At 30.1% G+C, this 14,135-nt stretch overlaps 1 protein-coding gene across 5 annotated transcripts in view; it reads right to left on the reverse strand.

The window, feature by feature from the left end:
• The window catches only part of LOC105193767 (transcriptional regulator ATRX), a 37,774-nt gene that overhangs the window by 1,779 nt on the left and 21,860 nt on the right, over positions 1 to 14,135 (reverse strand). For 4 of the 5 annotated variants that reach the window (XM_039457343.1, XM_039457337.1, XM_039457347.1 and 1 more), the window contains 9 exons: positions 13,368 to 13,662; positions 10,903 to 11,180; positions 9,547 to 9,706; positions 9,117 to 9,464; positions 3,153 to 3,453; positions 1,946 to 2,161; positions 1,135 to 1,260; positions 379 to 456; positions 136 to 312 (listed from right to left, as the gene is read on the reverse strand). In XM_039457343.1, the coding sequence (XP_039313277.1) occupies positions 136 to 312; positions 379 to 456; positions 1,135 to 1,260; positions 1,946 to 2,161; positions 3,153 to 3,453; positions 9,117 to 9,464; positions 9,547 to 9,706; positions 10,903 to 11,180; positions 13,368 to 13,662 (1,979 nt within the window). Of the gene's footprint in view, positions 1 to 135; positions 313 to 378; positions 457 to 1,134; positions 1,261 to 1,945; positions 2,162 to 3,152; positions 3,454 to 6,918; positions 8,665 to 9,116; positions 9,465 to 9,546; positions 9,707 to 10,902; positions 11,181 to 13,367; positions 13,663 to 14,135 lie in introns of those variants that run through there. The other variant, XM_039457349.1, reaches the window with a different exon arrangement.

Genomic DNA, 14,135 nt, shown 5'->3' on the forward strand with positions numbered 1-14,135 from the left:
TTTAGATAATTATTTAAATAAAATTTTATTCGTTATTCGCATTATTTGTTATTTGTATTATTCATTATTCACATTATTCGTTATTTATATTATTAGCTATACAATCATTCAAGTAAAACAGCGCGTATATCATACCTCTATTACTTCTTGGTTCGTATTTCCGCTATTAGTCGATGGAGCATTTCGATATGTATATATATTTGGAAGTAAATCTCCTCCCATCTGTATACCACTCGACTGTGCAGGTTTATTAGCGTTTACATAATTCGCCGATTGTCCGGAAAGCAGTTGGTTCAACTGCGAGACTGGTTGCTACAAAAAATATGAAAATAATAAAGATTTTAAAAAATATACATCTCGGTATGAGCAAATATTTACATTTACGTGTACGTTGCTGTTGGTCGGGACTGGTGGCCTCGGTTGAAAAGTCGGAGCTTGCGGCATTGGTTGATAATTCTGTGAAATATTATGTGTTATAAAAATTATGTACAGTACATTTTATATACATACATTAGAATATTCACTCAAATTTTGTAAGAAAATATTATTTGAGAATTCTCGGATTTTGAAGAAATTTTATTTTCGGCTATTAGAGGATCCCACAAATAGTTTCCAATAAATAATTTAGGTGTCACATTAGAGCAAAAAATGGCCTATTCTAAACAGCCTTCTTTGTATTAATATTTTTTATAAAGTTTTTCAAATTATTACAATAATTATTTAAACATTTTTTTAATTTAATTTACAAAAAATATACAAATATAATTTAAAAAAGTTTTTCACGAGACGTGATTCTAATATGCAAACTACTGCGGACAAAGTCAATTATACCATCGCTGCTATTATTCAATAGTGACGGTCAAATGTATCAAGCGTCTTGTTCACTTATCGAATTAAATTCATTAAAAAAAATCGATTTCTTCGAAATTATGGGCCAATGATTAAAACGGTCAGAAACGTAAAGTTTTTTTTCGCTCAAGAATAATCTATAAAAAGCGCAACAAAATTCTCCCCATAACTTCATGTTTCCTTTACGAGTTTATTAAAAGTTATTTTTATTTTTTAACTTTGTTTTATCAATTACTATTCAACCCCGTTAAATATATAATGCTACTAATAGACAAAGAGTATTACCGATATAACTTGATTTCGCATTGGTTGCTTATGAAAAAGTGTAGCTTGCTTCTCCCAATAATTGTACATTTCCAGTAATGCTCGATTCGTCATCAGTTTTTGTTGCTCCGGCGTCGCATTAGGATACTGAAAGTTCTCCAAAATTAAATATAACATCAAGATACGCAAAAAAAGTCAATATAAACAAAAAATATAGAGCAATAAATATTAGTCATGCGCAGTAAACGGTGTGCAAGAAAATGTTACAAAATAAAATTAGATAAATAAACTCTCAGGAAGCAAAATTGAAAGAATTATTTTAGATGATAAATTACGATGAAAATCTAAAATAACACAATTGCAATTAAGGCTTTTTTCTTTAATTATAAATGTTTAAAGGTTTACGTAAAAGGTACATTAAGTATGTAAATATTTAATTTTCTTTTACGTAACATGAGAATCGCAAAGAACTAAAAAAATATCTTTTGCAAAGAAGGTTTCAAATAAAAGTTGTGTAATTTTGTGAGCAGAAAATTGACCTCAAGAGATAGTTCCAAAGTCATATCAAGGTCAATTTTTTTCTTGAATGACAACCTCCACAATCCTTTACAGATTTCTTTTAAAACTGCATTTTACGTAAATATTTAAACATTTATAAAATAAAAAGACCAAGTCTTGATTGCGATCACGTTATTCTTAATCTTCATCTTTACATTCTAAAATCATTCCTTCAATTTTGTCCCACCCAACACCTTGTGCGTGTGCGTGTGTGCGCGCGCGCGCGCGAGTACGTGTACATATGTATTTTTATATAATAATATTAAGTGCTTACATCCTTACGAATCAGCTGTTGGAGATCGTCATACTCTAACATATTTTGAGGCACCATGCTAGACTGTACGGAATTAATCATCATATTATACTGCTGCAAAAGCATATTATTCTGATAAGCCATATTGGTTGAATTTATTAATGATTTTCCTTTTTTTTCTTCTTCATATTCCAACCAGGCCTGTTTACGTTCCTCTTCATCTAATTCCTCCTCAGCCTGTTAAAATATAGATATTTCGTCATATGGAATATAAACAAATGTACTTACCATACAACGATTATTACGAAAAGTTTTCAAAAAGATTTCAACTTATCAAATTTTACGTGCAACAATTCTGGAAGAGTTCTGCAAAATGTCATAACATACTCGTTCATTGACCCGGCACCGCTCGCGCTACCATATGTCGGCTCGTGTCCGCTCACACCGTTGCTCGACAGCCGCGTTTTGTGTCTACTGGCCCATCCAGCCGCCGTTTATTATATTGCCGCGGAAACGGCAACAACCGTGTAACGCGTGTTCGCGACATACTCTTATTCTTTTGTATCATTGTCGACTTAGAGTAGCTCCTCGTCCTCGCGGAACGTGCGCACACGCCTCGAATCTCAGTTTACAGAATCTTAAATATAGCTTAAATTCTCACGTATATCCACAATAAATCAATTATATTCTCGTAGCGTCTATATTGTATAACATCATTTACATTCTTTATCGATCCCGTACTCTAATCCGTTCGATATAAGTCAACATATTTCTCAGTAATACAATAATATATCTGTCATGTTTTTGTTATAATCACGCCAATTTATTTTACGATCCTAGCATCCGGCGAGCTCATCCGGCCCGACCAATCCCGATTCCGCCAAAGTACCCGCGTTACATATTAAGAGATAAAAACTTAAAAAATTTTAGAAATAATATTTAAATTTATTATATTAAGAGAATTACGATTAGCAATGTTTCATACAGTTAAGGAACTTTTTGACAATATTTCAGGAGGGTTGTAGATTTTTTCAATAATCTTTCAGTAACTTTTCTACAAAATTTCAAATGCACGGACATTTTGCTATTTCTAAGCTGTCTCAGCAATGCAGACATATTTTGCAATTTTTATAAAAAGTTGCAAGTTTTAGTTGAAATATTTTTGAAATATCTCTGAAAAATTTCACTATTGTATGGATTCTACACACAAAGAAAAAAAATGCTTCACCTTGTTCTCCAATAGAGAATCGTGTTCGTGATAATTTTCTACATTATCCTTGAATTTCAGGAATATCTCCGCTAGTAATCTATCTTTTGGTAAATTCAATGTGGATTTTTCCTTATCGTCATATCCTTCAAACATGTATAACTCGTTTAGATTGTGATTACTGTAGTGTCGTTCGATCTGTTGCTCGTCTACAACGCGGCACGAAAGTGAAAGCTTCGTAACTTGGCGATTGTAGATTTTTTCTTCCATTGTTTTCGCCGCGAGAAATCGATATACATAACACGGCTTCTTCTGCCCGAATCTGATGATCAGTTGTATTGACAAATTAAAAATAATCAAGATTGGATAAATTAATACATTTATTAACTAAATTAAAATTCATAATATTATAAAATTAGTTTAAACTGGCATGATCAAAAAACCAACTCAGTTAAAAGTCACAATAGTGTCGCATTAGTTTAACTTAAATTAATGTTAAATTAGCTTAAAAGTTAAATTAAAATTAATATTAAGAAACACTGTTTATATTAAATTATGTCAGAATTTTGAAACATTTAGATTACTCTAAATTGTTTAAATAACAAAACAATTACAATATGGAATACATTAAATAAATTTAATAATTCAATAATTATTTGTAATTTAGTTAATATATAATTAAGTTAATATGAAATAATAAAAAATATTATTTTATATAGATAAGTATGCAATTTTATACTTTTTTACTTTTGCATAGGTAAATTTTTATACAACTTTAAAAAAAAATTAATAGATTAAAGTTTATGTGTTTTAAAAATAACTAATAGAAATTTAAAAATCAACCCATTCGAAATTAACTGTCAACAGTTATTAACTTTTTAACTTTACTATTTAAAAATATTAAACATATAATCGAATTTAATTTAAGCAAAACAAACTAATCATATAGTTGGGATAACTGTCCCAATTACTGCCGCTTTAAGTATAATACATAGTAACAGTCGACATGCTTATTTTATAATATTTAAAATATAATAAACATTCTTTTTTATCGTTATTCAAATAATAACTTTAATATATACAAAATAAAAGCAACAAGCTCAAAAATTAATTATTTAAATTTAATAAAAGAAAAGAAAATATATCCTATTGAACCTATTACTACCAGTTAAAATCCTAAATACGGATTACTGCCACACGTATATTCATGCATAATGAGACTCATTTATTGCCATCTCAATAAAATTATGAAAGTAAATTATCACATTTTTATACTAATTTTATGCTTATTTTAAATGTTACTTAAATTACTATGTATTTATCATAATTGTTTTTGTAAATATAAAAATACTACGTTTCCTTGTACGTCCAATGTGCAGTTCTGCTTTACTTCTATTTATAAAATGATGGTGCTTACATTTTCAGATGCATTAAGTTCTTTAAATATATAAGGGAGACCGAGACTATTCGTTAGACCTTTTTTTCTTTTGTGTCTGAGTCCTATAAAAAAAAGGGAGGGGAAGAGAGAGAGACGGTTTAAAAGGTTGAACCTTCCCTTTCACAATGCCGGTATAGATAGAACATAAAAGTGTACTTGCTTTAAAGTACATGTAAAAATGTCGACCAATGCCAAAAATTACAAACAGCTCCAAGCCCGAGCTAATTCGTAATTAGTCCGGGAATATCCCGAAATTTGTGTTTCAAGTTGAAAGATTGTAAAAAAGCTGTTGCTAAGACTTTCTTTTATTTAAAAATGGATATAGGTATACAATAAACAAATGCAAACATACACGTTCGCATGTCTTTTTATGCCATCGGTGTGACAGATTTCCTAACCTTACAAGTGTCAATTTTTAACGCTTTATAACTTTTTACCTGCTTAAGAGCGACGATTTTATATTCATATTCATGTTCTATGTACTAAAATACACAATATTATCAAGTTTGAACTAAATCAATAAAGAACTTTACCTCAACTCTGCGTAGCGCAGATGTTCGTAACACAGGGTTAGGGTTACCCAACTTAGGTTAAGCGCTGCAATCAGTATTAACGAATCGCCCCGGTGCTTGGTATTACGAATAGCCCCAACATCAACTGCGCGCATTATTGCGTATGATCGACAAAAATAGACATCACACAGCAAAATGTAAACACGAAATTTTTCAAATACATTCAACTGGACACGATACATTCAAAGTTTTCAAAAAAAACCTTATTATCTTATTTAAATTTCGAAAAAACGTTGACTATCAAAAATTACTTCGACTGTCGCAAAACACATTTTTTACTACTACGAATATTTTAATATGACGCCGTTACCAACAAAAACTTTTTTAGCAACATCGTTACATTAGGACGTGTTTACAGTGTTTAAAGTAAATTTTTAATATGTACCCATAAAAAGATATTTCCAATTATCAAATTACCCCGTCTAACGATTGCCCCGGTCTCCCCTATATATTGTGTGTATATATGTGTATATATATATATATATATAGATAGATAGATAGATACAGAGTGTCTGGCAATTAATGATAAATCTCTCGTATGCAGGTAGAATGGACCAAACTGAGTCGAAAAGTCCTGCACCATTTTGCGATCCTCACAATAGTTAACGAGTTATAAATTAATAAAAATTTCGATTTAATCCCGCCCAAATCCAAATCGATCAAGATTGCCACGCGCGCAGGGCGGTGTGTTTACTGCTTGCCCCAGAGCGGGGTCCTAGCGTTACGTGTCGTTTCTGCGTAGCCATTACCGCTCCCTGCAGCAAGCAGTAAACACACCGCCTTGCGCGCTTAGCAATCTCGATTGCACGCTTGGATTTGGCAGTGAGCGGAACTAATTCGGAATTTTTATTAATTTATAACTCGTTAACTATTGCGAGAATCGCAAAGTGATACAGGACTTTTCAAATCACAAGGAGTGGGCAAGAACTGTAAAATGTCAAATGAGATGAATCATAGCTCATTCGAAAAAGAGAAACAAGTATATTAAAAGTGTGAAAAGGTTAACGTGAATGGGCCTTACTTTTTAAGAAAATTTCAATTAAAGTTTAACGTTTGTACGTTAAGTACTGGAATCTTGAACCACTATCCAAGAGATCGTGGTGGCTGAAAAGGTTAAGTGCTAGTGTTACATTTTTCTCTCCGTGGCAGACCGGGTTCAAAACTCCACAGCATCAAATTGAAAAAAAATTTTTTTTAACCTTTTGCTATTATATTTTACAATTGCATTATCTGTAGCATTTTTTTAATTAATCAATAATAATGTACTTACATATACTAATAAAATTAAGCACCTTTTTATTAATAAAAAATTAATAAAAGTATTTAATAAATTATTTATTAATAAAAAGTAACTTAATTTTATTATTATATGTAAGTGCATTATTATTAATTAATTAAAAAAATAATAAAGATAATGTAATTGTAAAATATAATAGCAAAAGATTTAAAAAAAGTACAAAAAAAATTTGATACTGCGAAGATTCAAACCCGGTCCGCCACAAAAGGAAAAATACAACGCAAGCACTTAGCCTTCTCAGCCACGACGCTCTCTTAGATCGTAATTCAAGATTCTAATACTTAACGTACAAACATCCAAATGTTAAACTTTAATTGCAATTTTCTTAAAAAGTAAGGCCCATTCACGCTAACCCTTTTAATATACTTGTTCCCAAATTGTACCAAAAATTAAAACACTTTTGATACATAACATTCTCATACTTTTTAATTTAATACTTTAATTGAAAAAATATGGCAGCAATTGAAAGTTATCTAAATAATAAAGATTATTACTAGCAAACAAATATTTAGTTGAATAAAATAAACAGATCGGAATATGTCAAACTTCGACATTACAATTTCGATATATTACGGTTTATTACAACTCATATTCGGCGTTTTTGCAATTATATAAGTTAATAATACTTCCATACACTTAAGAATCTTAATTTTTGTATGCACTGAGTTTTAACTGCCATAATTAACAATTTGGACTTCAGTTCAGTCCATTTTTAATTCCTATTTAACACTTTTACAACAATGGAAACTTAATGTTTTTGTTATGATTAAGTACTTTTGATATTCATCACTCTGTTTTGCTCTTCATAAAAAAGGCGGTAATTATGCAAAAATAGGGTGCACTCTCCACTGACCTTGACCTTGACATTTGGCGATTTGATGGCTTTGACTCTGTCAAGGCCAAGATCTTAAAAGATCTTCAGGAGGTTTTAACCATCGCACGTTATTCGTTAAAAAGTAATCACAGATAATTATACAAATTAAATCTGAAACCTGAAAGATATAACCTAACTATATTTTTATCGCGATTGCGAAGGGATAATCACTAGCTAAAATGTTGTCCCATAGATTACACGACTTCATTTAATTTCATATGATTTTATCTGATTGCAAATAACTTCATCTGATTACAAATGATTCCATCTAATTATACAATAATTTTTCGTGATTGCATATATAATTATCAAATTTCTAAAAATTATCAAATTTCTAATTAAAATAGATTTTATTTGACTAGAAATATCATTATTGATTGCTAATTTCTTTCAAGTAAATTAAAATTGAGAAGTAACTACTTAGGTATATGTAACATAGGTATATGTACACCTGAACACCTAATTACTGACTTCAAGACTTTATTAGAATTCATTATGGTTAGAAAAAAATTTTTCTAAAAAAAGCGTCAAAAAAACAAATCCAAAATAATTTCTACTGATTACACATAATTTCTAATAATTTCATATGATTTCTGGTGTTTTCATTTCACTTCATGATGACATCTAATTGCAAAATAATTACATGAAGATTTCGTAAAAATTTCATGATTTCGGAAGCACTGTCGCATAATGACATTAAATAGTTATCCTCTTGCGCGATTGATCACGTTCCAATTGACCAGGTTTCCACATAGAAAGTTATAAACCCATATAAAACAATACAACTATACTCCACACCTCTCCTGCTTACAGAGCAAAACGAGGTCTACAATTATTCTGTTCTACATGAATTTTCAACTTTTCAAAAATATTAAAAGGACAAATAAACAAAGAATGTTCTGATGTTAGAAGATTTTGAAATTATAAAATTAATTTTTATAATTTTTTATGATTATAACTTTTTACAGAACAACAAGCGACGGCTAAATCTTGTTGAACTCTCTTTTGTTGTCTCTCAGACCTTGACAACGTGACAAATAAAAGTCAAAGTTATCGGAGCGTGATCCCTATCTCTACATAATTATCAAACAGATAGAAATTATCCTGTCAAAAAAGGCATGAAAACAATATACCAAATATATCAAAGTTATTGTCGTCGCTTTTCCGTGATTGGTTCTCACGCCGCAACTTCGTGAGCGATTGTCATCGCGAAGATCGCATATTTTAAATACGTGTATTGAGGAGTTAATAGTGTAACGTTAAATTTGGAATTTGTATGAAATTATGTAATATTAAAAGCTCCGTAGCGTGCGCATAGCATGCGCTTGTTTTGTCTAGTTCAAATAAATTTCCTGTAAATAATATAAAAAGCCGATTATATTGCAATAGAAATTTAATTTATTAAGGAAAAGTTTGCATGTGAGATCGACAATGTAGACCTATTGTAATAACTTCTTGTAAGATAGTTTTGAAAATGGGTTTTTTGGGTAAGCAAACTTTGACATTTATATAAATCTTATCGTTTATCGCGCTTAAATCTAATACAATAAAGACTGAGTGAAGTCAAAACATTCATTCATTTGTTGTTTTTTTTAGTAACAAAAGCTTTTAAATAAATTTATTAATCTATTCATTTTATCCAACCAAATATTTGTTTGATGGTTGACGACTGCTTCATTTATACGTTTAATATTTAACTTTTAACTTTTTAACTTTTCAAATTTTACTATCCAACTCTGGAAATAATTCAATTCGAAATAAACAATAAGAAGAGATTAGACAATGAAAAGCGCCAAAAAAGTACCTGTATATCCGAAATATGCTTTGTACGTCATGAGAGGGATTCCAACTGGCATCGAATATGATCACTCTATTCGCTGCGGTTAAGTTTATTCCCAGTCCACCGGCGCGTGTGGATATAAGGAATAGTCTTGCTCTCGTGTTGGTGGGCTTGTTAAATATGTTACACCATATATTTCGATTTTCAGGCGAGGTCGAGCCGTCCAGGCGAAAGTAATCGAGCCCCAAGGACCAACTTCCGGTGTGATTATCCAAGGTATCGCAAGGTGCGCCGTCCTGAGTCTGGTTGTCTATTCTCCTTAGAAATTCCTCGATTAAAGTGAGAGAATACAACGATTGCGAGAATACGAGCCTGTTAAATATAATAAGTGAAACAATAATAAATAATAATGATGTGAGGATTATTATCAAAAAATTAATAAAGAAATATGTACACTTTATCACCGATCTGCTCGCACTCCTTTAGAATTCCAAAGAGAAGTAATAGTTTAGCGGATATTCTCATGTCCTCAAAATGTTCGGGCTGCACAAATTGCGACCACCATTCTGCTTCTGCAGGAGGCTCTTCTTTAATCTCTTCCTCTGGCTCCTCTTCTAAAAAGTTAATTTAATTTAACACATCATGTAACTTATTCTAATAAGTATTTATTAATTAATTGGCGAGACTAAAGAAAACTCTATATATCAAAATTGTTCAGTTTCTCTAGTAATTTAATAATAAAGTCTACAATTATCTATTATAATTTGATACTCTTTTACTGGTCATCTAAAGTCTTTTTTTTCCTTCATATTGTTGCAGTAAAGAGATTTGTTGTTAATTTTATATACACTGCTAATTTAACTTATAATATCTTTGTTTTTAATATGTTTGATTTAAGTGTGTATGTATATTTAATTCTTCTTTAAATCCTTTTAGATAATTATTTTGTTTCTATATAATGATTTAAACAAAAATTTAAAATTATTTTTTTATATTTTTAATAAGTTTTATTTTCTTAATAAAATACTAGATATAATACTTTCAGTTTTATAATAAATTCATTAATGTGTAAGAATCGATGATCGTTCATGATATTGTCACTTGTCTTGCTTTTAGATATTGTCACTTGTTTTGCTTTTAGATATAGACCAAAAAACAAAATACTGTTAGAGAAGAAAGTGGTAATATGAGACACCTATTTATATTGTATTCAATAATTTTGTAAGTAATCAATATTTTATATTGAAACTTAACGCTCCGTTCATCAAATGTTGCTTAATAGATTCTAGACTCAAAGTTAAGAAATATTTATTATACGAAATTACAAGGCCTATGTCAGGCACAACGGTTCTTGGTACCAAATAATTTTTAATTTTTACAATTTTCGACGAATATGCGACGCGTAGTTTGAATTGGAAATTGTAAAAATTAAAAATTATTATTCAGTACTAAGAACTGCTGTGATTAACATGTGCCTTCTAGTCTCGTGTTTTAATTTCAGTCCGATATTATTATTGTTTGTAACTTATTATTGTTTAAATATTTATTGCTTAGAATGCGATTTATAAAATGTGACGACACTGCATAATGGTTCGAGGAAGAACAGTGGTGGTAATATGGACTAAGTCTCGGATAAAATTTTCGTACAGAAAAAATCGTCTTCAAACCAAGTGAAAAATGCATCTTTACAAAAACACCTGGGTTGTTCTGAATCATCCTGTATGTATTTTATTCGTCTTATTTTTATTAATTTATTCTTTTATATCAATTAAAGTACAAATAAAATCGTTTCCATATTACAGAAACTTACCGCCAGGATTATTTCTCGTTCTTCGTATTGGAACATCTTTTTCATCGATCGCCTGAACATCACTATCACTGCTAGAATCGCTACTGTTGCTGTCTATATCGGTGTCATCATTAATAAAATCTTTCAACGATCCTTCCGAATCGCTGGTAAGATCTTTTTTCTCATTTGCCTTCTCTATTTTTTCCGCGTTCAAACGTAGAACCAGGGGGTGCGTCCAGATCCTTTGTAATGCTTGAAAATCTGCGAAAAGAGTTCCTCCTTGACCTCCTTGACCTCGTCTGTAAAGAAAAAAACATACAAAATAATACATTCGATCTAACTTGTAAGTAAAAAAGTAAGTTTTTCTATATGCTAAAGATGACTCCAAAGCAAGTCGAAACGTTCGTTTGAAATTGTTAATTTGCTCAAGATGAATAAATTATTGTAAGAAAATTGATTTGTTTGATTGCGCACCTATATCCGCGCTGACTCTCAGTAGCCTTATTCTCAATTATTTGTTTTGAATTTCGAGAGTCTTGAATTACATTTGTTTGAAAGTAAAAATAAATAAATTTTTATTGTAATTGAATATAATACATAAAATACCTTGCAAAATTACAATATAATAAATATATTATTCCATTTAAGAAAATAAAACTCAAGAAAAAAATCTTCAAAACAATTTAAAATTTTTATTGAAAATATTATATAGCTTTTATTAACAAAATAATTATTTTAAAATATTTAAATTATTTAATCAAATAATTGAATGTATACAATTAAACACATTGCGTAATAACACTAAAATAACAATGAAAACTAAAGATATTAAATACAAATTGCATTTTAAGGGAATGCTAAAGTCATGAGTTTTATCGACTGAACAACGACTTGCACACATACGATTTACAATGCATGCGTACAATTTACGAAACATCTATATGTTACGGGCAAAGTCCGCACAGCGGGCAATGTCGACACTGCCAAATTGCGGACTTTGCCCGTAACATATAGATATATCACTACATACTACTACATCAATATTGCACACATGTATATGTATAAATTTTCTAGCATATTAATCTTTTATATTAAATATTTACATATTAGTTATACACATAATTTTAAGAACTCAACATTGTATTTTCGTATAACTCACGTTCCAAACTATTTTTATTTTATAAAAATACACTGCAGAATTTTTATATGAAAATATGGACACATGTTGATATCTGTAGATGCCATATTAGATTAAGAATGGTAAAACAGATCTAAATTTTTTCATTTTTTTTTCATTTTCAATATAAAATTAGTGAGTTTGGACTATATTAGTACCTATATATTAATAGTAAAACAAGACTTTAAAATCTATAAAGATAATTAGAAAAATAGTGTGCTGGAAAAAATTATGTTCTGTCAGTAAAGCAGAACGATTTCGGGATCCTCTTAAATCATTTAAGCAAAATGAGAGTATAACAAAGGTCTTTAAGAAAATATCTTACAAAATTCTAATAAAATAGATACATAAATAGATAAATAAAAAATATATATATACAAGATGTTCTAGAAATAGAATATGACGTCATTGATGTAAAAGAGCTCAAAAGAAATAAAAAAATCTTATACCATTTCGGAATTTTTATTATAATTATCAACTCAAAATGTCTATACCAATGTACGGTAACGCTTCGCTCTATGACGTTGATGACGACACATGTTGAGAAAGTGACGCGGCACAATGTGCCGTGCGAGTGGATCGTGGCATCACATTGGTTCAGACGTTTCATTTTTTTAAATCAATAATTACAGTAAATATTTCAAAATATTTCTTTTTTGTTCCTCTTAACTGCTTTCATGTTTCCAATGCGACTCATATCCCATTTCTGGGACACACTGCGCGCGCGTGTGTATGCGTGTGTGCGTGTGTATATGTGCCCTCATAAGAAAGAGCCCATTCGGTCAATTCTAGTTTCCGAAATATTCACCGTCAGTTTTGATCAAAATCGATCAAAATAAAAAAAAATTTGTTTCATGATTCGTATAAAGAAAATCGAGATGTAACTCCCGGCGTTAATCTTTCATGTTAAATAATTTCCATTGTGGAGATAAACGCGATTTACTGTCGAACGAAAAGGGCTCTTTTGATCACTACGATAGTTTCATATGATCGAACGCGTTATTTGTACGCTGTAAGTAAATTGTTGAGTAAGTAAATCACTTCTTTTACTCAAATCTTCTTCGATATTAATCACATCAATATTCATAACCTGGTTTTTTTTTAAATAATACACACACTCACACACACACACACACACACACACACACACACACACACACACACACACACACACACACACACACATATCAAATATTGTATATAATGTAAAATAATAATGAAAAAATAAAATTAGATATAAATTGTATTTTAAATCATGTAAACAAAAAGAATGCACGATAAAGATGAAAAATGTTTAAGAGATTTTTACCTGACAAGATTTTCCAAGTAATATTGATACATTTTAATTTGTGGATCCGTCAGTCTGACAAAAATGACATATTCTTGTTTGGGCGGTAGAAATGGCGTAAGCACGGAATAATCGAATCTTTGCACACTACCCTCCAACATTTTGTGCAATACATGCGCGCGTTTCTTCATTAATTTAACGTCGTAAGCGGTAGAATCATCAAACTGACCGTTCATTATCGGATGTACAAATCTGTTTAAAAATTCTTTCTTCGTACCTAGTAGATTCGGTTTCACAAACTGTACCATGCAATGATCTGTAAAATATAGCGTTAAATAGATAAAAAATATCTTTAAAAAAATAGATAAAAAATAGATTCCTCTACTTACGACAGAGATTACATTCCAAAGTTTCGACTGTAAATCAAATTAGTCAAATAGCATTCATAAAAAAATATTACATAAAATAATCATTTTATCTCTAAAAACAATTATAAATTGCTATTTAAGAATTAACAAAATCAAAGAGTAATCGCAAAAATTTTGGGGGCCTGTTTTGGGTCCCGCAATTTTTGAACTAAATATGTGCCAAATGATATTTTATGATGAAACATAAATCACATAAAATTTTTAAATTGAAGTAAATATTAGTTTAAGATATAAAAAAGGGGGGGAAGGGGACAAAATAGTATGATAGTTCATTAAAGCATTAACACAGACACTTGAAGCACAAATTTTTATGTCTGTCCATTAATTTAAAATTTCGTACCCAAAGATTTTGTTGGTTGTT

Source organism: Solenopsis invicta, chromosome 2 (assembly GCF_016802725.1).
Source record: "Solenopsis invicta isolate M01_SB chromosome 2, UNIL_Sinv_3.0, whole genome shotgun sequence".
Classification (NCBI taxonomy): Eukaryota; Metazoa; Arthropoda; class Insecta; order Hymenoptera; family Formicidae; genus Solenopsis; species Solenopsis invicta.